The sequence below is a fragment of the Gadus morhua genome, chromosome 10 (genome assembly GCF_902167405.1).
Source record: "Gadus morhua chromosome 10, gadMor3.0, whole genome shotgun sequence".
In the NCBI taxonomy this organism is placed as follows: Eukaryota; Metazoa; Chordata; class Actinopteri; order Gadiformes; family Gadidae; genus Gadus; species Gadus morhua.
The window spans coordinates 8,280,538-8,307,375 of NC_044057.1; the positions used below are offsets into that span (position 1 = coordinate 8,280,538).

Consider the following 26,838-nt stretch of genomic DNA (forward strand, 5'->3'; position numbering starts at 1 on the left):
ATACCAGGCTAGGTCTCCATCAGGGCTGTAGTGGTCAAATTAGAGGTGGGTAAACTATGAATTTTTTGATCAGACCGACCTCGACACAACGCAACGCAACGCAAAGTGTTGCGACTCTGTAAGGCTAGCCTGGCTATATTCCATTATGTTATCAATTAAAGTCATATTAAATCAATCAATGACAGTCAATGAATGTGTTTGTAGTTTATTCAAGTTATTCAAATTTCAACAGTAAAGAAAAGTATGTGTAGATTAAGAACTATCTATCTATGGCATGTGTGTATGTGTGTGTATTAGTATGCATGCTTTTCACAGTAGTACCCAGAGGGCCTCCTTGTCTTCAACGTCAGGTCCTGCCTTGCAGGGGCGTGTTCTGGAGTTCATGGCTCCCCTGTGCTTCACCAGCCAGGACTTCACATACGTGTTGGATTGAACTTTGTGGTGGCTGAGTGGTGGGACATTCAGTTGAATAAACATCAAGGACGACACTGTGACCAAGTGCAGACTGCATCTCAGGGGGCACACTATGATGTTCATTAAGCTGAACCCCCTCTCACGCTCAGCAGTGCTAACTGGAATGAGATGGTCGATATTCAGGAGTGGTGCAAGGTTTTCTGGAATGATGCTTGAGTTATCCTTAAAATCCCTATAGCCTTCAAGAATTTTTCTGTCATTAAGTCTGAACCTTTTGGCAAGTTGTTTCAACTTGGATTCCCCATACTGCTCCTCTAGGGAACAGGCCAGTTTGCTGGGAAAATAACTTTAAAGAAAATAAATAATAAAATAAAAATATTTATAATATATAAAATACAAATATTTATAAATATTTTTATTTTTATTGGTTTAACCGCCAAACGCCCGAATTTAATTAAAATATATTTTTTTGTCGCGTCATCCGCCCGATCCACGGTTCAGCCGCGGAGTCCACGGCTGCAACCGCCAACCTCGCATCTCCAAATTGAGGCTTTAACATAGCGACCAAGCTATAGCGAAGTTGATACGCCGAAACCGGAGTTTAATATGGATAGTAAAACTCTGACTGACTTTCACTCATTTTGACGTGGGCAGTACACGGATAGCATGACTACGCATTGGCCAATCTGAATGCTCGTAGTCACTTAATAGTTCGTCAAGTAAAATTGATTTATAAATCACAAAAACAACTCATGTGAATTGATCATCTTCAGTCTTACTTTGTACTTGAGGCCTTTTTCGGGCATCTGTTGGAGTGGGAGCACTCGAAGGTCTCTTCAAAAATCGCCTGATATCCATGGCTAATTAATGACAGGTAGGCAGGCATGATAGTCCACAACGCGCAGGGCCATGTGTATACATACTTCCTGTTTACATATTTTCCTGGATCCTGATTGGTGTCGCTGCCACAGCCGCAAGGCACTGATTGGAGGGTCACAGACCATAATAGCATAGGCCTACAGCGCAGATGAAAATGATTCAGATTACAGCGTTTATTTGTTCAACAATATGATACCTTGTCTTAGGTGTTTTAAAATGATGCTGAATTTATTTCCGATTATTCCAACGGCAGATTACAAGGCACAGGGACCTTTGAGGTGCGTAAACGCTATTTAGAGGTGCGTAAACGCTATTTCCTAAATTCCAGAGGTGCGTAAACGGTGTTTACGTGCGTTTACCCTCCACTACAGCCCTGGTCTCCATGGCACTATATATATTTAACACAAGGGTGGAAAGTCCGGGATTCCTGCCTACAACAAATCAGTTACTAAATAAAATAACTCATATTAAAAAGGGAGACTTCGATCGTATACTGCTGTTTATTCTAGCCGAGCGGAAGAGCACGCACTTCTTCACTCCACGTTATCTCGTATAACCAAACAAAAGAGGGAAGCGCCACCTAGTTGCGCTACATATTATAAACCTGACTGTTACAACTGTACCCCTGAAATCTTCAATAAAGACGTTATAAACCAGCATCAAAATATGCCCGTTGACTTGCGCTAGCCTAGTCTCCAATGATAAGAACACCAAGGCTAACTTGGGAATCAGGCCCTATGTCCAAAATTCCGAACTACCCTTATTTTTCAATTCGACGTCCTTCTTATGTACAAGTGTCCGTTAGTATTGTTCATTGCTGAATCTTACAGAAACAACCCATACTAATGGCATATATATATATATAGAAAAATGTACTCACCGAAGCAATGTTACTGCTGCTGTTGCCGTTGGACATGGCTAAATCTATTTTGCCTTCCCGCGTGAGTCAGGTATCCAACGACGCGCCCACTCGTTTGACCGCGATCTAGGATCGATTGCTCTTTCTTGGGTCCCCGGATGTCAACACTGAATTTCGTACATTGAATTTTGATGGTGACTTTAGCGGACTGAATTTTGGGACGCTGAAAATATTTGAGTTCAATATTTTAACGTTGAATATTTTAACGTTGAATTTTTTAACGTTGAATTTTTTAACATTGAAAAATAAAGGTGAATATGATAGATTGAAAATGTAAAGAGTTAAATTCAGAGGCAAAAAATTCAGATAGGTTATTTCAATGCATAAATATTCAGTGCTTATAATTCAATGTGTTTTTATTTTCAAAACCTGATGGCACAGATTTACTTCCATAGTCGGCCACCCGTGCACCCCTGAGCCCCGAAATGTATTCAGACGGACGGTGCGGAAAGAGATGGAACAAGAACCAGTTGCAACGGAGGCAAGCTGCGCATGCGTCTGCCACCACCACCTCAAGCCAACAGGGCCCATCTCACAGAAAGCAGATGAACCAGACACTCTGATTATAGGAGACTCGACCATCAAGGATATAACCGGTAAGAAGATCAAAACATGCTACTTCCCAGATGTGATGGTTAGTGATATCAACCAGAAACTAGCCACAATCATATTGGGAAACCCCAAAATCTCACAGATTATTGTGCATGCAGGACTTCTGGGGGCGCAAATATCTTTTCAGAGCAGATGGCCTACACCAGTGGTTTTCAAACTGTGGGGCGCGCCCCCCCTGGGGGGCGCCAGAGTTCTTCAGGGGGGGGCGCGACGTGAGAAAAAAATAAACCCGAAGAAAAACCTGAAAGTCGATGATTCAAATCATCAATCGTACTTCAACTGTAGAAGTAACCTAACTAAATCGATTTTCAACCGTTTATCTTCGTGCAAACCATTTAACAAATCTATACACTTGTATCTTCAATAATATCGAAACAGAATTTCGATATAGTTTATAATTTCTTCTGAATCACAGTTTTAGTTTCATCCCGCTTCGTTTTCAGCTGTTTTCATTGAAGACGTCAGCCCATTCTGATACACCTACTTCTAGACATCGTAACTCATTCATTTTTCAACCGTTTACCATCGTTCAAACCATTGAACAAATCTACACACTTGTATCTTCAATACTATCGAAACGGAATTTTGATAGCATTTATACTTTTTTCAGAATCACAGTTTTAGTTTCAAACCGGCATCGTTTTCAGTTGCTCATAATAATTTAGGTCACCATAGCAACGCCGGTAAACAAACCCCGCCGAATGGTCGAATCTCTGGACTGAAAAAGCAGATCTGATTCGACTCTGAAAATTCAGAGTCGGGGACCCTGAATGAATCTGTGTAAACTAGCAGTTCACACAGATTAAGATGTTCAAATGTATTTAAAAAAGGTTTAGCTAAAACATGCTTAGATAAAGTTGTTAAATTGTGTTAAGAAATGTGTTTAAAAACGCACAAAGATGTTTTAATGTTTCAGAAATATGTTTAAAATTATGATCAGAGATGTTTAAAATGTGTAAAATAATTAAGATAGCTTTCCAAACACAGGTCTTTAGAACATTCTTTTTTTTTGGGGGGGGGGGGGGGGGGGGGGGGGGGCTCAGCTGAATTTTTTTCTCTGAGGGGGGGCTCACTCTCTCACACTTTGAAAACCCCTGGCCTACACCCAAACAGGTTAGGCTCAAAACTGTTAAGGGACAATCTTCTCTTCTCGCTTTCCAACAAATCTCCATGGCCTGACACACAGGCCACATTCAGAGCACAGGTTGAGAAGAAGCGAGACTACAGCCTCTCCCACACATCTACTCTGCCACTATCTGACACACAGATAGCAGACAGCCCACAGACCTTGAAGAGAGACAACAGCCCGCCCGACGCCATCGACACTGTGCCTTCCCCCATCGCTGATGCTGGCTTGGCGAGGAACGGCCACCCCCCTCCTCTGCATTCCCCCATCGACGATGACCTCCAGCCTCATCTCTCCCATAGCCACAACAACTCCAGATCCACTGTCTCCTCCCTTTGCGATTTTCCAGCTAAATTTAAGAAACTGGAATATGTTGGCATCAAACTTGCATCTGTGTCAATGATAGCATCGCCACGTCATGGCCACAGGCTGATAACACCCAAGCGGAGGGTGCCCCAGCCCCCGCCCCCCCCCCACACACATAATCTACTGAACCCAAGGTTGCCTACGTCATAACATGGCAACTTTTGCATTCCCGCTGTAACCACTAAGAGAGTAAACAAAGGGAAACTTAGACACACTGCTAACCTCACAAATCTCATACCTATTGCCTCCAAACCAAAAACAACCTTAAAGCCTATCAACAACACCATCAGGACGGGTCTACTTAATGTTAGGTCTCTTAATAACAAATAATTTTTAGTTAATGATTTTATTACCACTTCTAAACTGGATTTTATGTTTTTAACTGAAACATGGCTGGAACAAAATAACAGTGCAACCGTTCTGATAGAGACAGCTCCTCCCAACTATAACTTTTTTGGTGCATGTAGATCTGGAAAAAGAGGTGGAGGGATTGCTGTTGTATTTAAAAATGTATTTCAGGGGAAACAGATGTTATTTGGTGATTTTCCATCATTTGAATACCTTAGTGCTGTATTGAAATGCTCCTCCAGAGTTCTCCAACTTCAAAGAATTATTGTCTAGCATCTCCACAGAATTTGACTGTCTAGTTATAACTGGTGACTTCAATTTTCACACTGATGATTGGAATGACAAGTGTGCAAAATAACTTTTTACCATTTTGTACACATTTGACCTGTCTCATCATGTGAAAGAGACTACTCATTGTAAGGGGCACACTCAAGACCTGGTTATTACAAAGGGCCTCAAAGTTTATGATCTCTGTAACGGATCCTTCCTTGTCTGACCACTTTTGTGTTTTCTTTAACATATCTTTTATTCCCGACATACAGACAAAATAAAATACTGTCAAAAAACGGTATATCAATGAAGATTCTAATGTACTTTTAAAAAAGGCCATCTCCTTGCTACCACCTCTCAACCCATGTTCTGCTGATGATCTTGTAGAAAACTTTAATTTGAAAATGTTGAAAGTCATAGATGTCATTGCAAGGTTAAAACGATTTCTGGAAAGCAAAAGGCACCCTGGAGAAAAGCTGCTTCTGTAACAGCACAGAAAAAAGAATGCAGGAAGGTTGAACGCATCTGGCGTAAAACAAAACTTCATATTCACCATGATATCTATAAAGAGAGCCTCTGTGCCTACAATTTAGACATTTTTCTCCAATATCATTAAAACCAATACTAATAATGTAAAAACCCGTTTTTTTTGCATTATTAGTGTTGGGGGGTTGACAGACTGACCAACCCCCCTAACACAAATTCCACCTGATCTCCATTCCACATAGAAATGCAATGAGTTTGCAGCTTTTTATACTGATAAAATTGTCAATGTCTCCACTTCAGGCAAAAATGTTGGACTACCACCCTGTCCAGGCAAGAGTAACGTGGCAAGGATGGCATGCTTTAATGTTATAGACTCTAAAACTCTTGTGGAAACTGTGACACAACTAAAGCCATCCACCTGTTGCCTTGATACTTTACTGACCAACCTCTTTAAGAATGTTTTCGACTGCCTAGCAATAGGCATATTGCAGATAGTTAACAACTCTCTCCAGTCAGGCAATTTCCCAAAAGCTTAGAAAACTGCAGTTATAAAACCCCTTTTTAAAAAGCGGAGCCTAGATGCCTCGATTATTAACAACTAAGACCAATATCAAATCTACCCTTCATAAGTAAAATCATTGAGAAAGTTGTCCTCCAGCAACTTAATCACTTCCTGGCATCAACTGGTTGCTATGACACCTTCCAATCAGGATTTCGACCCCTGCACAGCACTGAGACCGCCCTTATTAAAGTTGTAAACGACATCCGTCTTAACACAGACTCTGGCAAAACCTCAATACTAATGCTACTAGACCTCAGTGCTGCATTCATAACTGTAGACCTACATTTGGACAGATTAGAAAACTGTGTGGGGATTTCAGGCACAGTCTTAAATTGGTTCAGGTCCTACCTACAAAATAGGAACTACTTTGTTTCCATTGGCGACTTTGTATCCGAATCAACCAAGGTGACATGTGGAGTCCCCCAAGGTTCGATCTTCGGACCCTCTTTATTCAACATCTACATGCTCCCACTAGGGAAAATCATCCAAAATAACAATATTGACCATCATTGCTATGCTGATGACACGCAAATCTATGTATTGCTATCACCTAATGACTATTGGCCCATAGATCTTCTGTGCCAGTGCATTGAGCAAGTGAAAGACTGGATGTGCTGAAATTTCCTTCAACTAAATGAGGACAAAACAGAGATAATTGTATTTGGTTCTAAAACGGAAACACCTTCACTCTCTGTCCCTGAAAACGTCAATCAAAGCCAGAAATCGAGTGGTTATCATGGATTCAGATTTACATTTTGACAGTCACATCAAATCAGTTACAAAATCTGCATCTATCACCTTAAAAATGTAACAAGACTTAGAGGGCTCAAGTCCACTGAAGACTTACAAAAACGTGCACATGCCTTTATCACTAGTAAGCTAATGATAAACTGGTAAACCAAAAAATTTGAACACATCACACCAATTCTTAAATCGTTACATTGGCTTCCTGTAGGTCAGAGAATTGATTTTAAAATCATGTTGCTAACCTATAAATCCCTACATGGTCCAGGCCCAAAATATTTAACTGATATATTTCCACTACATAAGCCTTCTAGACTACTAAGATCTTCTAAGACCAATCTGTTAATTATCCCCAGAGTAAACATGAATCATGGGAAAGCAGGATTTAGTTACTATGCAACAAATAGCTGGAATATGCTCCCTGAGGATTTAAGACTTGCCCCAACTCTGAGCACCTTTAAAACAAGACTGAAGACTTGTATGTTTGCTTTAGCTTTCTGCTAAATCTTTAATACATTGCACTTTGCTTTTTTAACTTTGCCTTTATTTTCTATTTTATTACTAAAATGCCTTTTTAACTTTATATTTGACTAATTTCTTTGCATGTTTTCTTTTACTTATCTATTATTTTATTTTATGGCATGAAAATGTTTATATGTGAAGCACTTTGAGGCTGCCTTGTGTATGAAAAGTGCTGCATAAATAAAGTTGCCTTGCCTTGCCTAACTATTTTAAACACGGCAGCCTTTGCCAGAGACGTGACGTGTTAGTCTTCCGCGATCTGATTCCATTTCTCGAGGCGGATTACACAGTGCCATGTGGCCAAACTATGACTGTGCGGATGGAGAAAATTTACAGCGAAGCAGCAGCCTCCCTCCGTGAGATCTTGTCCACCGATGCTTGGAAAGCGTTGATTACGGAGTCGTGCGTGACCATGACTTCTTTACCAACTGGGTTGAGAAGAGTGCGATTCTGCAGACCCGCGCAATACCAGAGTGGCACACTGCGGGAAGCATGAATTTTCGTTTCTGTTTTAGTGTGTGTATGTTCAATTAAATTGTTTTTTATCGTAAACAAATTCCGTTTTAAAGAGGAGGCGCGCAGGATCAATATCCTAATTAAAAATAGTTAGTCGGCCAACGCTGACACATTTTGCCGATTGACATACAGGGCTATTCAACCTCCTCAACAAGTGGGCCGAAAAGGAAAAACACTGGGGGTTCATGGGCCACACAGAGTAAAACTACGTGAATGAATCGCTACAAATAATTCGTACTTAAAGTAGTGTTAACTTAATATATAGTACTACTACATGGAATAAACTTGTCAGATGCATTCCTTCCTTCTTCACTTTTAATCGTATCATTATAAAAGATTTTGTTCTCACATATTTTGGACACGCATTAGAATTCAACAATGTTGTTTGAATCATCACAAAACAGAACTACTGTACATATGAGACATTTTGAGCCAGTGAGTCAGCGAGAAAGATTGCACTGCATTGTTTGCCTAGTTTGGCACATCCTGAGACACTCATGCAGCTTCTCATAGCTCATGGAGCAACGTGCCCTTGTTCTGATTGCATTCATATGAGAAAAGCTAGACTCATATGCATAATAATATGTATTCCTGGTCGGTTGAGCCAAAAATTGTCAGAATAAGTGATGCCAGTTCCTGATTGTGGGGTACTGATACTGGCTAGTATCACCGGCTACACACAGAAACCTGATTTGCATGCAACTATGTTTCTCCTTTATTTTATTTATTTTTTGCATGCAACCTCTTGCGGGCCAGCAAAAAATTAAGAGGGGCCGCATTTGGCCCACGGGCCGCTAGTTGAATAGGCCTGTTGTAAACGTTCACAATCCTGCTCTGTGATATTAATTTATCATGATTTCTATTAACTTGTGCACAAGCATGTGGTCATGCATGGTAACCGTTTTTTCCTCTCTGCTTGCTCGTCAGATGCGGCGGATTTCAATAGTGTCGGGGGTGGTTTGTTGGCCCGCAGCTTTTCTGTGCGTCAACAGATCTCCGACACATTCAAATGACGCTAAATGTTAATAAACAACATGAAATTCTTGGTATTTGTTCTGTACATTTATATATACATATTATTATTTTATTTTAAACATGTTTTAATTTATTTATTTTTATGAGAGGTACTGGATCTGCCCCAATAAGTACCGGAACACAGTGAGGTGCCGGATCTTGTACCGGCAGGATCCGGCTCAAATTAACCACTGGTAGTAGTAGCTGAAGTAGTAGGTATTAGCTTAAGTAGTTGTAGTAGCTGAAGTAGTAGTAGTAGCTGAAGTAGTCGTGGTAATTGTAGTATTGTAGTATTGGAAGGATTAGTAGTAGTAGGAGTAGTAGTAGTAGGCAGTAGAAATGTTGAATAGCTTTTATCAAGTGAAAGATTTGAACAGTTCAAAATGTTAAAATCTAATTGCAATAAAGCTGTGTGTGTGTGTGTGTGTGTGTGTGTGTGTGTGTGTGTGTGTGTGTGTGTGTGTGTGGGCATGGGTGTCCTCACGTTCTGGCGTCAAAGGAAATCATTGAGAGCAACTGAAAACTAGGCCTAAGCCAGTTTTTAACTAAATCTGTGATTCTGAAAAAAATGCTATCGAAATTGCGTTTGGATAGTATTGAAGATACAAATGTGTAGATGTAAGATTTAATGGTTTGAACAATGGTAAACGGTTGAAATTTAACAGTTACGATGTCGTAAGTAATTTAAGTGTCAGAATGGGCAGACGGCTTCAATGGGACCAACTGTAGAATATGACGGTTTGAAACTAAAATTGTGATTCTGAAGAAAGTTTAAGTGATATCGAAACTCTGTTTCGATATTATTGAAGATACAAGTGTGTGGATTTGTTAAATGGTTTGAACGAAGATAAACGGTCAACAATTTATTGAGTAACATCTTAAAGGGGTAGTTCCGAATTTTGGACATAGGGCCTTATTCCCAAGTTAGCCTTGGTGTTCTTTATCATTGGAGACAGTTTAACACATTTCATTCAGTCCTTTTAGTTTCAGAGTTTGCTCGTGCTAGGCTAGTGCACGGCAATGGGAAATACAAGCCTGCTAATAAAACAGTCTTACCCACTCCACAGTACACCCGAGGCAAATCAACTATAACGCCAGACTGTCGATGTAAATGTCTGTGTTGATACAATAATGTTAGAAATAAAACCAACGTTGCATTGCATTGCATTTTGAGGGACTTGCTGTGTCTCAGCAGCACTGTTATATTCCTGGTAGTAGGCTACGGCAGCGGCGGACTGATACCTAGTTTACCGGCTCTATAATATTTTTTTTACCTGCCGCTGTCATTGCTACAGACACAGAGTACGGTGCACAAAGGAATTGTATTAGCCTATTCAATAAATGAGATATGGCCACGTTTGGAGGACTTAGCGACAGTGGTGTAGTCTATTTTATTGTAGTGGGTATACTGTGATGATTCGCCTCGTACAAACCCGTCCCACCGGTACGTGTACGTGTGTGGCACTTATGGGATGTCGCACCACACTCACCAACGCAGGGGTCTACAACCCGCTGACCTTTAACGATTATCAACAATCATGTAAAGCTGAGTAGGTTTATCAGTTTTAATCACAGTATGAACAAATAGAAGACAAGAATGACAAGTTGTGCTTTGTATAACTATAGTAGCAATAGCACATGCTAAACAAGGACAACATCTACGCAAAATAATTTAATGAACTGTTTACAACCATGGCTATGAGATGGAGATGACAGGAGACTAATGTTTTACTCTTTCAATTGCTCTAATTTGAGCTCTTACTGTTGTTATCTAACATACCATACAGTAATTGAATTGTGTAAACGTGTGAAATTACTGCACCTTAAAAATGACCATGAATTAGCTATACTCTCATTTGCATAGTGATTAACAAAATGAATTTCAATTGTGTATACCAACTGTATGTTGGCTGACATTTACCTAACTTGTTTTCCCTCCACTCTAACCAAGGATGCCTGTTTTTAAATTCCCTAGCCTGACACCCAGTCCGAAAGGCTGGCCAGGGGTTCTCAGCTAAAAGTAACCAGGAGATATAAAGTGGGATTAAAACATTGTCTTCTGTTGACTACTTGTTATGTGGTTTACACATTAATATGGGAGGACTGGACACACACACACACACACACACACACACACACACACACACGCACACACACGCGAGAAGGAGGGGCTCGGCCCACCAACTAACGTGCAGAGATGCAGGGGCAGCTTCGCGCTTCGTAACAGAGACAGGGCATAGCGCGAGCGCGCAGGGGGAATTTTATGAATGTGTGAATGTAGGAGATAACTTCCCCTGCTTAAAGTATTTTATTGCAGTTATACCCAACCGATATTTGCGAAGTGAAAGATCTGTCACAAGACGAGTGATACGTATCCGTGCATATTTTTAAGTGGGTATACGCAAATCCTGGTGCGTTCCTAGTGGGTATACGGCGTATACCTGCGTATCACGTAGACTACACCACTGCTTAGCGATGCGTCTGCTCTTGAAGACGATTATGAGGAATTTGTTGTATCCAACGAACCGTATCTGTACGAGCCGGAATACAAGAAGAATTAAGAGAGATGGATGCTCAAAGGGCAGAACGAGAAAGAGCGTCTTTAGAGACAGCCCCCGCTGCTGCAGTAGAGAACCGGCACAGAACTACGGGAGACTGGTGGTGCCAGTGCAAAAAATGTATACAAATGCAGACAGAGGACGAATGTTTTAGCTGCAGGGAGTGGGACTTATTCATCCCACAGATGCAAGAGCTGGAGCTGGACACTAGTTTGTTTGGTACCAAGTGTGTAGCTATTGAGAATGAGTAGTTGTCGTCACGGCACAGAGCCCCACCCTAGTTACCACGGTAACCCCCCCCCCCCCCTTCCGCCATGTTGGAAGGTATGCCCGGCCCCTCCGAGTCCAGCTTTGCGTTAATGTTGACATTGTAGCTGCTAGCAGAGGAGGTTGTTGCAAATCTGTACTGTTACAACAATGCCTGGAAATAACTGCTGCATTAAAAACTGCTCCAATGCCTCACACGATCGTTGTGGAAAAAATGCTCGATGGCCAACCATCAATGTTGTTTTAAACAAAGCTAGTTGAGATTCTGTTCATGACAGTGTTGCCAACAGAAAATGTGGTGATTGTTTGGGTAAAATTCACCACACCAAGATGACCAACATCAGTCCTTTGCATGATTGTTTTAAGCTTTCCTCAAGATAATCAGCATGTTCTGTAGGAAACACTGAAGGTGCATTGTCCCCTGTGTCCTTAGCCTTTGTTCTGCAAGATCTTTCCATGTAAAGCTTAAAGCATTGATTACATTGATGAGTTTTCATAACCAAATTATTCTGTTCTAGGTAAACCATCATATGAGATGTTGGAGAACCATCCTGACTGGACACCATATTTGCGGTTAGGCCACAGTGAGGTCAAGACAACAGATGGGGCGAGATATCAGCGGCACGTAAGGCGCAGCATTACCCAGCACCAGGAGCAAGTGCCACCGCTGGCAGAGCATCAGGAGCAGCAGCCGCCATCACGGCACAGGACCAGCAGCCGCCATCCCCGGCACAGGACCAGCAGCCCCCATCCCCGGCACTGGACCAGCAGCCGCCATCCCCGGCACAGGACCAGCGGCCCCCATCCCCGGCACAGGACCAGCGGCCCCCATCCCCGGCACAGGACCTGGAATTTGGACTCTGCACATCTAGACGAAATGTAATCAACAGTCTTTTTGAGGAGAACAGCAAGCTGAAGGAGGAGCTTGGTGAAGTACCGGATGAATGAGAACTTTCTGAGTGGGGATGATAACACAGTGAAGTATTAAACGGGACTTCCAAGCTATCATATCCGAAGGGTGGGGTGGGCGCACTAGTGACAAACATCTAACAGAGCAAAGTGGTTTCCTCAACAAACTGTTGCCAGGTGAAATTGTGCTGGCAGATAGGGGCTTTTATATCAGGGAAAGTGTGGGTATGATGTGTGCTGAAGTTAAGGTACCTACAAAGGTGAGGATGAAAACCTATTGCCGTTGGATAAGATTATCACTGTTTGCTGTGCAAAAGTGTTGTTTGAGTGCCTCCTTACTGTTTTGTGTTTAAATAAATTCTTGAAACAACTTCAAATGGCTTAACAATAACAGTTTTTATTGAGAACTGTTAAAATAGAAATAGTGTGGCCTTCTTCTTTAACCGTACACAGGCATCGACCATAAACCGCAGGGCTCAGACATGGGTGCACGACCCTGCTACACCAGCCATTCATGTACAGTGGGCCGAACACACTTGCCCCGATGGTGTAAGGATGACCCATTGGGTGATTGGAGGCTCGCAGAGCCGTCGTCAATGCATGACCTGTTAGATAAAAGAGGTAAATCAATTAGATAAACAGTAAAAAGCCTTGAAGACATTTTAATTGAAGTTACAGAGTAGTCTAGACTTCAGATTTCCATTTGTCTGCAGCCTGAATCTCACAGATCTTACATTCACACCGTTAATGGCTTTAGTCTAACCAGACCATTAACACACCATTAACTACCCTAGCCTAACCAGAACTGGTTTGCCTACTTCGAAGCCCCCAACACCCAATACACAATGCCTAGTATGTATCATTGGGCTAAAATCAAATTACAACTTTACATAAGCATAACAAGCTGCAAAACATGTGGGAAGTTAATCTAATGTTTGTGTTACATCATGGAACATCTCGTTACAATCTAGTGTTTACGAAACAATCGCAGTAAATTACTTTGTCACTTTGGTCAAGAAGTGTCTGGTAAATGCAATGTATTCACAACACATTAGCATTAACATAAAACTCGAAAGGTGAAGCAACTTACCTTTGCCAGTAGCCTACAACCGTGTTTTGAGCGTTTGGAGGCATGTAGATTGAATTCCTGCATCGTATATTGACTGATGCCAAAAAACAAGTAGTTCACTATGACCATATATGTACAAGGTGGTAAATGGGTCTCATTTATAAAACTGTGCGTGGGATCATTACTAAAAGTGTACGTACGCCCAAAAGCCAAGTTTTGTGTGCGCCAAAAAATATTCAGACTTATAAAACCCTGTGTACCTCTAAGCAATCTTTGCTTTATAAATCACAGAGTGCCTACAAGTGTGCGCAGCTGAATCAGCTTCACGTTCCGCCCTGTACACGCCCCTTTTAAACCATAAATGGTCAATGCAAACGACCTCATGAATGCGATCTGCATGTAAAAGAGACTCAGATGCAAGTATTATGTCTTGTCGGAAACAATGGCAGGACTTAGAAAAGCAAAAAAGCGAAATTTCATGGAGGTTGAAGTGGAGACACTTGTGGGTGAGTTGGAGGCCCGAAAAGTAGTTTTGTTCGGTGGTCACGGGATTGGGATCACTAACAACAAAAAGCAGAGTGAGTGGCAACATTTGCTGCAGCAGTGAACTCTGTCAGTGGCACGGAGCGCAAAGTCCCAGATTTAAAAAATAAGTGGTCTGACATAAAGGTACATATTTTTATGTAACAATAAATCGTTATGGTCCCTGAAGACCCTCTCCCTCCGAATCCTGCCATTTGCATGGTCCTCCAGCAGTGCCAGCAGTGCCATGGTGCAGCAGTACGCACGGGGCTCACCACTGTATTTATAGGGTTACGGTAATAAGACTGACGAGAACACCTTGGATAATCAGTTTGTAATCACCCACGTAAAATGTTCTTGAACATAACCCCCTTTTAATGCCTGATTTGTCATGAAAAGCATCAAGAGGAACGGACAATAATATAACGATTGTGATGAGGAGTATGTGGCTTGGTTTTCCACACTTTATTTTAATTGACATTTGATTATGTGTTTACAGTGTCACATAAAAATATTATGTTATTGACACATTTGGACAGATGCTTTATTCCATGCAGTCGCGTCTTAAGTGGACAGTATGGAGTGACGGGATTAAATATAGAGAATTTTCATTTTGAATTTTCATTTAGATTCTAAGGCCGCGTTCACATCTAGCGTTTTTTTTAATCTGCCAGCGCTTGTTTTACATTATATTCCTATGGAGCAGAGCGTTTCAGGAAAAAGTCACGGCCGCTTTTTTAAGCGCCTCTCCCAGCGTTTTTTTTCTGCCATACGGAGCGTTGAAAAAAGTTCAACTTTCAGGAAGACGTCAGGCGTCTTTTGGGCAACTGACCAATCACAAGCGGAACATTGACACTTCGTCACGAACAGGGCTGTAGTGGTCGAATTAGAGGTGGGTAAACTATGAATTTTTTGATCAGACCGACCTCGACACAACGCAACGCAACGCAAAGTGTTGCGACTCTGTAAGGCTAGCCTGGCTATATTCCATTATGTTATCAATTAAAGTCATATTAAATCAATCAATGACAGTCAATGAATGTGTTTGTAGTTTATTCAAGTTATTCAAATTTCAACAGTAAAGAAAAGTATGTGTAGATTAAGAACTATCTATCTATGGCATGTGTGTATGTGTGTGTATTAGTATGCATGCTTTTCACAGTAGTACCCAGAGGGCCTCCTTGTCTTCAACGTCAGGTCCTGCCTTGCAGGGGCGTGTTCTGGAGTTCATGGCTCCCCTGTGCTTCACCAGCCAGGACTTCACATACGTGTTGGATTGAACTTTGTGGTGGCTGAGTGGTGGGACATTCAGTTGAATAAACATCAAGGACGACACTGTGACCAAGTGCAGACTGCATCTCAGGGGGCACACTATGATGTTCATTAAGCTGAACCCCCTCTCACGCTCAGCAGTGCTAACTGGAATGAGATGGTCGATATTCAGGAGTGGTGCAAGGTTTTCTGGAATGATGCTTGAGTTATCCTTAAAATCCCTATAGCCTTCAAGAATTTTTCTGTCATTAAGTCTGAACCTTTGGGCAAGTTGTTTCAACTTGGATTCCCCATACTGCTCCTGTAGGGAAAAGGCCAGTTTGCTGGGAAAATAACATTAAAGAAAATAAATAATAAAATAAAAATATTTATAATATATAGAATACAAATATTTATAAATATTTTTATTTTTATTGGTTTAACCGCCAAACGCCCGAATTTAATTAAAATATATTTTTTTGTCGCGTCATCCGCCCGATCCACGGTTCAGCCGCGGAGTCCACGGCTGCAACCGCCAACCTCGCATCTCCAAATTGAGGCTTTAACATAGCGACCAAGCTATAGCGAAGTTGATACGCCGAAACCGGAGTTTAATATGGATAGTAAAACTCTGACTGACTTTCACTCATTTTGACGTGGGCAGTACACGGATAGCATGACTACGCATTGGCCAATCTGAATGCTCGTAGTCACTTAATAGTTCGTCAAGTAAAATTGATTTATAAATCACAAAAACAACTCATGTGAATTGATCATCTTCAGTCTTACTTTGTACTTGAGGCCTTTTTCGGGCATCTGTTGGAGTGGGAGCACTCGAAGGTCTCTTCAAAAATCGCCTGATATCCATGGCTAATTAATGACAGGTAGGCAGGCATGATAATCCACAACGCGCAGGGCCATGTGTATACATACTTCCTGTTTACATATTTTCCTGGATCCTGATTGGTGTCGCTGCCGCAGCCGCAAGGCACTGATTGGAGGGTCACTGAGCATAGGCCTACAGCGCAGATGAAAATGATTCAGATTACAGCGTTTATTTGTTCAACAATATGATACCTTGTCTTAGGTGTTTTAAAATGATGCTGAATTTATTTCCGATTATTCCAACGGCAGATTACAAGGCACAGGGACCTTTGAGGTGCGTAAACGCTATTTAGAGGTGCGTAAACGCTATTTCCTAAATTCCAGAGGTGCGTAAACGGCGTTTACGTACGTATACACTCCACTACAGCCCTGGTCACGAAGGAAACTCTCAACTGTCAAAACAAGAAACAATGAAAGTGCCGGTGGAGCGATTAATAGTTTTAATTACAGAACATGTCGAGATCTACAACATGTCTAATGGGCTCTATCCTGGATACATAGTAGGCGGGTAACGTCGGGTCTAGAATGGGTTCGTTGATAGGCAATAGAAAAAACGCTCTTGGCGCTTTTAGGGCCAAAAACGCTGCCAGCTTTTCTTTTTGTTGAAAAAACGGTAGGCTCAACTTTTCCCTATTACAAAAAACGCTAGATGTGAACGTGGCCTAAGGAGATGTTTCTGGAGTTATAACTGAGAAATAACGCAGTTGACATAAATTATTCTGATTACATAGATTTAACGCATGATACAGGTTGAAATGAAACGTATGAAGGGCGATGATAAAACATAATCGTTCTTCTCACTCTACATTTCTTCAGTCGGACTTCAGTTCACCACCCCACCGTCTGGGTCGCCAATTCTCCTTTTCCTCCAAACCATGCGTACGCATGGGTCAGAGTTTGCTTAGGGCTGCGCACATTCTTCGTCAAGTTAGTTTTTTATAGATCACAACCTTGGCGTGGAAAGTCACGTGCGACAATTTCAGCCCCGTTTTGTGCGTACGCAACGCTTATAAATGAGAACCCAGGTCTCTGTACCATTCTGCTGCAGGTAGCTCGTATGGGTCGTCGTCGTTTAAGTCCGACAGCTTCTCCTCATACCTCTGCTTGGCGCTGGCAGTGAGTTTGTTCCTGTAAGGACCCTTTTCCTTCGCCTTACTCTCCTCCGTGTATTTCTTCATTTCTATTTCGTAATGTCTCCAGCGTCTCTCCATGCGTCATTCCTCCTCCATCTCTATGCCGCTCTGACTACGGTGCCCATGGCAACCGATAGCCGTGGATGCCAGCATGGCGGACGGGCTCAAACCCAGTGGCGGGCCGTACTATTAGGCAAACCAGGCATTTGCCTGGAGCCCCGGGCCCCATAGAAGGTTTTTGGGGCCCCCAAAATGCCCCAATGCATATATTTTGTTCCCATGTTTATTATTTTTACAAAAATCTCTTCACAATAGTAGCATCGGGATGTCTAATTACTCATGTTTTGACGATCTTTCCGTGTGCACCCCCCTTCAGTCTGCACTACATGGACTATTCCATGTTACGCGCATCACGCTCATCACGCGTATGTGGAAATGATGTCAAATTCAAAACAGTAAGCGGTAAGAGAGAGAGAGAATTCGAGTGAGACATAAATCGAGTGAAACATGAAGCGATCGTACGAAAGCGGGTCACATAAAAAGAAGAAGAAAGACCAAAGGCAGGACTTTCTTTCAAAGCTGCCAAAGCTATCCAGCTTTTTTACAGCCACCGCAGTGGCAGCGGGACCGTTGGCGGATCAAGAGCAGCCCTCAACGTCGTTTGCGGTCACGTTACTGCTCCTTTCATTCCAAGTGGCTCTGGCTCAGCCAGCAGCGATGCTAATGACGTGTGTCAACAAACTGACGGAGATGATGCACAACTGGTAGTGAATATTTCTCACTCTCCTTCCACTTCGGTTATTTGAATTGATGACAATAACGATAACAATGACTGCGAGACACATATTCTTGTGGATGACCCAGCACTCTGGCCCAAGCTGCTGTGTCTTGGGCAGGTGCACACATATTGTTGTGGATGACCCAGCACTCTGGCCCAAGGGCCGCAGATTCACTAAAGCATACTATTACATAGTAATGAAAAATGGTGAGAGGGTAAACAGGTCTTGGTTAGTCTACAGCAGGGATGGGCAACTGGCGACCCGCGGGCCGCATACGGCCCGCATCCTTACTCAGTCAGGCATAACAATAAAAAAAAAAAAAAAAACATAATAAATAAAAAAATAAAGATTTTTTTTTTTTTTATATAATTGTCAAGAAAGATGAGAAGAATTCATAGAATTCAAAGGCAAACCCATGCGTCTAGTTTGCTTAGAAAGGATATCAGTCATTAAAGATATCCACATAAGTCGCCACTACAACTACTACAACTGCAATGAATATCATGCTTGTTGGGTTTGAGTTCATTGAGTTGTTGCACTTAATGTTGGGCCACTGTTTTTCAGTTTTGTGACATCATTGAATGATGATATATGTGAGCCCTTTGCACTGATAACAATACTAAACATGCATGTGGCTGTTTGAGCATGCAAAACATGAAATTAATTGTTGGTTAAATTAACATACCGTACATAGGTTATGATTCTGGAAGATTTTTTAGGTAGTGGCCATCCCCAAAATGCACCAGAATGCAGGAAATCATATCTACCAAATTCGAAATTGTGTAGCTTCTCTCAGCTCACGTTTAGTTGAAGTGTGCAGTCATGTGGCCCTCTGATGGTTATGATGAAAAATGTGGCCCTCTTTATCATGAAAGTTGCCCATCCCTGGTCTACAGTGAAAGTGCAGGCTGTGTTTTTTGCTTTTGTTGTTGCCTTTTTGGAAAACAAAAACAACTGAGTGAGGAAGGATTTAAAGACTGGAATAACCTTGCAATGCATCTAATCAACCATGAAAGGTCTGAAGAGCACAGGAAAAAAACTGATAGCTGGAAGCAGCTATCAGTAGGTTTCCAGTAGTGGTTTCCAGTAGGTCACAGCAGATAGCTGCTGTGACCTACTGAAACCCTCAGGTAAATGATGACATAAGGTTAACAGTCAGTGTAATGTGTCAACATAACTAATCTTATTGTTTTGTATGTTATTCTCAATTTGTAAATAGATAATTAACATTTGCATGAAAGAAGGATAGTGACTTTTGTTCATCCCTTGTATGGAGTATCTCATTATGCGATATAAGGTACATTAGACCGGTAGATGCAGGGGCCCCCAAATGACTGTTCGCCTGGAGCCCCCAAAGGCCTAAGTTCGCCACTGCTCAAACCCCTCCCCTTCCCAAAAACCACGTGACTCCTCATTCTCAATACCATTAGCTAACGTTGTCACTCTCCAAAATGCATTAAACTGTAACTATACCGCTATATCCACTGATGTTTTCATCATCAATCTATCAGTAGGCTAACATTATGAAAGGGGCTTTATAAGCTAGAGTAGCCTACCAAAAATTATTACCTGTTCCTCAGTGGCTGTTGGTGCATCTGAAAAGACGGATGGCACCGCATTCATTTTCAGTGATGTCTTGTTGAACAATATGATACCTTGTCTTAAGGTGCGGCCACACCAGACGCGTATCTCGCGTACTTCGCGTATGAAATCGCCATTTTCTCCATAGGGAACCATTGGTTTAGGCGCGTATTACGCGTATTACGCGTATTTCGCGTATTAAGCAACATTTTACGCGCGTATAGCGCGTATATTTATGCGCAATACGCGCTATACGCGCTATACGCGCGTATATCGCGTATATCGCGTACATTTCAAAAGAGTTCAAAAAATTGAACTTTTTACGCGAAGTACGCGAGATACGCGTCTGACGAGACACGCATTGCCCAATCAGCGTTGAGCTTGACCCGACGTCACTGGCAGAGAGTAGTGAGCTTGGACAGAAGCATACGGCCGACATCTTCCTTTTTTCTGTGTGGAAATAGTAACATAGTTACGCCATTAAATGCTTTTATGGAAACATTTCTAGCGAGAAATGTGCATTTTACTTTCATAATGTTCACTCGGTGAATGTGAAGGATGTTTGGTTTGATAGTTATGACGAAGAGGGAACGCTCCGTTCACTTGCATGGACAGAGTCTCTGGTTACTAAGCAACCTCAACGTCTTGGCGGACTATTTCTCTGCTGGGAAACACACCAGACACACCATGTGAAGTTATTTAACCCGATTATTGTTATTTATATCCGAGATTATTTAATCTAACCCGATCTAAACTCTATCACCCAAACACGGCGGCGTTGGGGTTTCCTACCTCGGACTCCAGCGCAGCCACGGCCGACAACTTTCTTTATTCTGGGTGGAAATAGTAACATAGTTACGCCATTAAATGCGTTTATGGAAACATTTTTAGCGAGAAATGTGCATTTTACTTTCGTAATGTTCGCTCGGTGAATGTGAAGGATGTTTGGTTTGATAGTTATGAGGAAGAGGGAACGCTCCGTTCACTTGCATGGACATGGACTCATCTAGGCGAGTGACGTAGGCGCGTATAGCGCGTATTGCGCGTATTGCGCGTATGCGACCATTTTTGACACAAAATGGTCAAGCAACATTTTACGCGCGTATCTCGCGTAAAAAGTACGCGAGATACGCGTCTGGTGTGGCCGCACCATTAGGTGTTTTAAAATGATGCTGAATTTATTTCAGATTATTCCAACGGCAGATTACAAGGCACAGGGACCTTTGAGGTGCGTAAACGCTATTTAGAGGTGCGTAAACGCTATTTCCTAAATTCCAGAGGTGGAATTTAGACCGGACGACTTCGAGAAACCCCGCTAGATTGCGGGGTTTCTCGAAGTCGTCCGGTCTGAAATGATCGTTTCCATTTGCGATCAGTTTCCATTTGCGAACAGTTTCCGATGTCCAAGCCAGCAGCAACAAGCCACAGTTGAGTCCTTTCTGGATCTCACACTGGAAATTGATGGAATCTTTGTGGTGCCCATCTGTAGCGTTTATTTGTACAATTGCTAAATGCACACTGAACCACCATGTTGCCTAGTCGTTCATTTCCGCTTCGGTCCCACGCTTCTTTGTTTAATTTCTGCTGTAGTGATTCGGTTACACAACTAACCGGAGCAAAGTAAAATTCCGCTGCTGCTGAGAAAGTAGTCCCTCAAAATGCGATGTTTCATGCGATGCAAGGTTAGTTTTATTAGGTGAGTGCTGCAAGCTCAACTGTTGTTCTTCATAAGCTTTATTCTTTCTTTCTTTCCTCTTTATTATTCTCTGCAAACTTATGGATCTTCTTCCTCAATTTTTCACCAAGAGACTCCATTCCAATTAAATTTCCAATTAAAATGTTCAGAATATTTTTTAACATGGTTGTCAATGATATTGTCCGGTACTTCAAACTGTTTAAGACGTAACTAAATCAATTTTCCATTGATCTTAGTTTATCTTAGTTCAAACCATTTAACAAATCTACACAATTGTATCTTCAATAATTTCCTAACGGAATTTCATTATCATTTAAAATTTCTTCAGAATCACAGTTTTAGTTTCATACCGGCTTCGTTTTCAGTTGTTTTTATTGAAGACGTCTGCCCATTCTGACACTCCACTTCTTATGGTACGAACACACCAAACGCGTAACCCGCTTAAGATTTACGCGCGTAACGCAGCTAAAATGTTGCTTGACCATTTTGTGTAAAAAAAATTGTCCTACGCAGCTACGCGCCTACGCTCCTACGCGCCTAGATGAGTCCATGTCCATGCAAGTGAACGGAGCGTTTCCTTTTCGTCATAACTATCAAACCAAAAATCCTTCACATTCACCGAGCGAACATTACGAAAGTAAAATGCACATTTCTCGCTAAAAATGTTTCCATAAACGCTTTTAATGGCGTAACTATGTTACTATTTCCACCCAGAATAAAGAAAGTTGTCGGCCGTGGCTGCGCTGGAGTCCGAGGTAGGAAACCCAAACGCTGCCGTGTTTGGGTGATAGAGTTTAGATCGGGTTAGATTAAATAATCTCGGATATAAATAACAATAATCGGGTTAAATAACTTCACATGGTGTGTCTGGTGTGTTTCCAGCATTCGTAGTGTTGATCAGCAGATATATAGTCCGCCAAGACGTTGAGGTTGCTTAGCAACCAGAGACTCTGTCCATGCAAGTGAACGGAGCGTTCCCTCTTCGTCATAACTATCAAACCAAACATCCTTCACATTCACCGGGCGAACATTATGAAAGTAAAATGCACATTTCTCGCTAAAAATGTTTCCATAAACGCATTTAATGGCGTAACTATGTTACTATTTCCACACAGAATAAAGAAAGATGTCGGCCGTATGCTTATGTCCAAGCTCACTACTCTCTGCCAGTGACGTCGGGTCAAGCTCAACGCTGATTGGGCAACGTGGCTAATCGTCATGCGTATGAGCGTAAAAAGTTAAATTTTTTGAACTCCTCGCGTACGCGCGTATATGTACGCGCGTATATGTACGCGCGTATATGTACGCGCGTATATGTACGCGCGTATATGTACGCGCGTACATATACGCACACCCCCTCCCCCGCGCCCCGCGCGCGCAGTACTCGTGACCCAGAGCAAGCTCCTGTTTGTTATTATCCTGTGGTAGCTACTGGAACTAGTTAATCCACATTTGGACCTAGCAGTAGAAGACAATTTCCATGGCAGACAAGACGCCACTATCCCCACCACCACCACCACCACCAGCAAAGAGAAGGAAAACCCTACGCTAGCCTGGCTCGCTCTCGCGCATCTGTGTTCGCGCTCGTGCATGATTAGCGCGTCCAGGTACTTGGAATGGGTGGAGTCAGAGTCAGCGTTGAAGGAGAGGGGGTAGGACCATTTGAGTTGTGTATTTTCAAAATCTGCTGGCGTTTCGCAAATCCCATACCCAACCTTTAAGACATCGTAACTCAATCATTTTTCAACCGTTTACCTTCATTCAAACAGTTTGAAAAATCGACACACTTGTATCTTCAATAATATCGGAATTTCGATATAATTTATACTTCATTCAGAATCACAGTTTTAGTCTCATACCGGCTTCGTTTTCAGTTGGTCTCATTGATTTACGTTGACGCTGGAGCGTGAGGAAGTTCTGCAGTGTTGCCAGATTGGGCGGTCTTTACCTCCAGATTTGGCTAATTTTGTAGGACGTTCGGGCATTGTTGCCAGATTGGGCCGTTTTTCCCGCTCTATTGGGCTATTTTTAATCAGGCACCGGCTCGCTATTCTCTTAAAGACACACGCACACACACACACACACACACATACACACACACACACACACACACACACACACACACACACACACACACACACACACACACACACACACACACACACACACACACACCAGCTGCGCAGGGCAATACATTTGACCTTTCAGATTCTTCAGTCCAATTCATTTTACATTTCTGCATTTTTAGCAATGCTTTGCGCTTTTCATTGGGGCTTTCACTTTATTTGTTTTCAACCATATGGTGTTCATTTTTACATTCTTTACTCCATTTAGACGTTTGATCTTTTGATCAAATCACTTCACTTGATTTGAGCCATTTAACGTTTCTTTATGTCTTAATCTATGTGGCTTCAGTAAAAAATATTTCCAACCACTTTGCACTACAGCACGCACCGCATTTTCTGCAGGAAATGCGTTTTGTAGTTTCTAACATTATTCTATCAACACAGACATTTACATCTATAGTCTGGCGTTATAATAGATTTACCTCGGGTGTACTGTTGAGTGGGTAAGACTGTTTTATTAGCAGGCTAGTATTGCCCATTGCTGGGCGCTAGCCTAGCACGAGTGAACTCTGTAACTAGAAGGACTGATTGAAATGTGTGGAAAAACAAAGGCTAACTTGAGCATGAGAGCCGTCCTCCCATTGTCTCCCATGTTATAAAAAAGTGGAAAAAGCTGAATAGTTTAAAAAGTTGAAAGAGTTGTTGCTGAATAGATAGCCATCATGTCGTTAAAGAGCTGAACGTTGTGATAGTTGAATAGTTTCTGTTGCTGAAAGTATGGCGGAGGGGTTGAAGACCAAAAAATGGGCGGAACGGCTTCCGGTTATGGCAGCCACGTAGGAAGACGTGTTTCACAGTTCTCTGCTTTTGCTACTATAATTTCTACTGAAAACTCTCGTTTGCAACAAAATAATTTGAACGTGTTGGAGTCTATGCCGCGATGCCGAAGGGTGGCAAAAACAACGGCCAAGTGTCTCCGACACAGCCGAATTAACGGACTACCGTGTTCCTAGCGAAGCAAAGCAAGCTAACAAAGACAACATGGCGGCGGTTGCAGCGGAGGAGGCCGAGGAGGCCAGCGGAGAAGGTGAACTTGTGGGAGAAAATGAAGGCGCAATATTGACTGCTTTAAGCTCTTTGAAAAATGAGTTTTCGTCAAGATTTGATGCAGTTTTGAAGGCGATAGAAAATATGAGGAAGGAGATAAGTGACTAATGAACGGGTGTCGCAGGCTGAGCTGCTTATATCAAGTGCTGAGGATGACGTTGTTGACTTGTAAGCATAGGCATAGATTACGGGGGGGACGGGGAGGACATGTCCCCACCACTATTTAAAATACGAATTTTGTCCCCACCACTTTTAATAATGTGCAAACCAATAACGAATAAAAAATCCCCACATACTCAACCGAAATCGTCGGGTCAAAATCATGCGATAGGCGCAAGGGGGAAGGGGGAGGGGGAGGAGGGTGAACGTGTGCTGTCTGTACACAGCGTTATAATCGAGAAGTTTCAAGACACACAGCCAAAATTGACATTTTTATTCAGAAAATAGCCGGTCCTTTTGCTTCCTGTAAAAAGCATGTTTGTGACACTGGATAACGATATGGATACATCATCTAACCTGCATATTGGAGGGCCACATAAGGTAAGAAATTGGTTTACGTAAACTTTGCTGCTGGTTTTGTTTGCTCGTGATGACCTGGCCTATGGTTACCCACGGTCCTAAGCGATTTTGATCTGATTCTGGTTGGTGCTCCAGCTAGTATGCATTGTATATATAGATTAAAGCTAGCAGCTACATACGGTACGATGCTATGCCAATGTGGTTATAGTTGTTTTGTCAGATTGACATAGGCCTATGTGACGTTAGACTTGGAGCCTGGTATGCCTATCCTGACATAAATATGTTCTCGCATAACCTGTGTGATCAGGGGCGGCGCCAAACGGTTGCTTGCCGTTGCTATAGCAACTCCAAGCAATTACTCAGAAACCCCAGAGCAACCCCTGATTTTTTGTCAAACTCAAACAACATATTTGAAATAATGCCATTTTCCGTAAAATTGTATTAAATAAGTTCAACTAAACCTATGGCCGAATGCGGTAGGCCTACCCGTCACCATACCGACCATTCCTGTCTTATGAATCACCAGATTAAGTGCATAATCAGTGAGTAGCGTCAACATTTCAGGGCCGTGACTGGACTAGCAAATGCTTGCTAGCAATGTTGGTGTGTTAAACCGTATGGATTAAAGTGGAATATTGCAAGACGTCCTGTGATCAAGACATCGATTTAAGGTAGGCCGTTTGTTTATTAAGTTTGCCCGTCGCAGCATATTGACTTGGGGCCCATGTGATTTTGTTTTGAAGTAGAACTAGATTCTAGGTTTGGCTCATGCCAAAGGATGGGTTTATCGTAGCCTGGTATGATCCGCCCTTAATAGAAGTATTATGATGTATAATAGTATCAACATTAATAGCAACTATTGTATTAATGTTCCACATAGGCCTACATTTGAGACGTATCGCGCAACTAATGTGAATGCTTTGGAATGTACCGTGGCGACGGTAGGTCTGAGATGTGCAATTCACCACTATTGACAGGACAGCTAACCTTGTAGTTGGGGGACTGCTGACGGGCTGTTGATTGAGAGAACTATGTTGTTTGTTATATGTCGTGTGGCCGCAGTGCCACCTGGACTAGCAGTGAATGTGTACATGCCGCTGGGCTATTTTCATGTTGGCCTTCTTAAAGATCTTCCTCCATATTGTTCTATGTCTTTACGTCTTTATGTCTGTGCGTGTGTGAGGGAGAGGAAGAAAGATAGCGCACGTTGAACTGTCAAATGATACGATCACACTCAATCACAGTGGTGCGATTAGTCTGTGTTGTTACTGTACTGTAAACTTGCCTCGTACGGGACCGCAACCACCCCAACCCGTGCCGAAAATGTCTTCCCGGCCGTGCCTCTGCCAAATTCAGGTGTTTTGATCAAGGTTTTTTTTTTTTGAACAGCAACCTCTTGAATTCATACAGCAACTGTTAAGCAACTGCAACAAATTATTTCTGGCGCCGCCACTGTGTGTGATTATCCTAAACTGTAGGGAATTTAATTTGCGGGCAATTTGCTTATGATGTTTTAACGAGTGAAGTCTACATTGGTCGTTCGCGAGTGTTTACTGGTGGTCAGGTGTTTCCAACGCCGTTTTGCAAAACAAGCCAAAACACAAAACTGTGGTTTTCACCTTTTATTGTTCGAATAGGATTTTCAACAATACACTTGTAATGCAGCGTTGAATGGATGGATATCTTACATAAGTGTACCCAGTAGGTTTGTCGCGGTG

At 42.2% G+C, this 26,838-nt stretch overlaps 1 protein-coding gene across 4 annotated transcripts in view; it reads right to left on the minus strand.

Moving 5' to 3' along the window:
* The window catches only part of klhl4 (kelch-like family member 4), a 72,863-nt gene that overhangs the window by 39,480 nt on the left and 6,545 nt on the right, over positions 1–26,838 (minus strand). The window contains exon 1 of one of the 4 annotated variants that reach the window (XM_030368346.1): positions 12,246–12,376. The exons of 2 other annotated variants lie outside the window; for them this stretch is intronic. In XM_030368346.1, coding sequence (XP_030224206.1) covers positions 12,246–12,301 — 56 coding nt within the window. In that variant the 5' untranslated portion in view covers positions 12,302–12,376. Of the gene's footprint in view, positions 1–12,245; positions 12,377–26,838 lie in introns of those variants that run through there. One more of the 4 variants, XM_030368348.1, reaches the window with a different exon arrangement.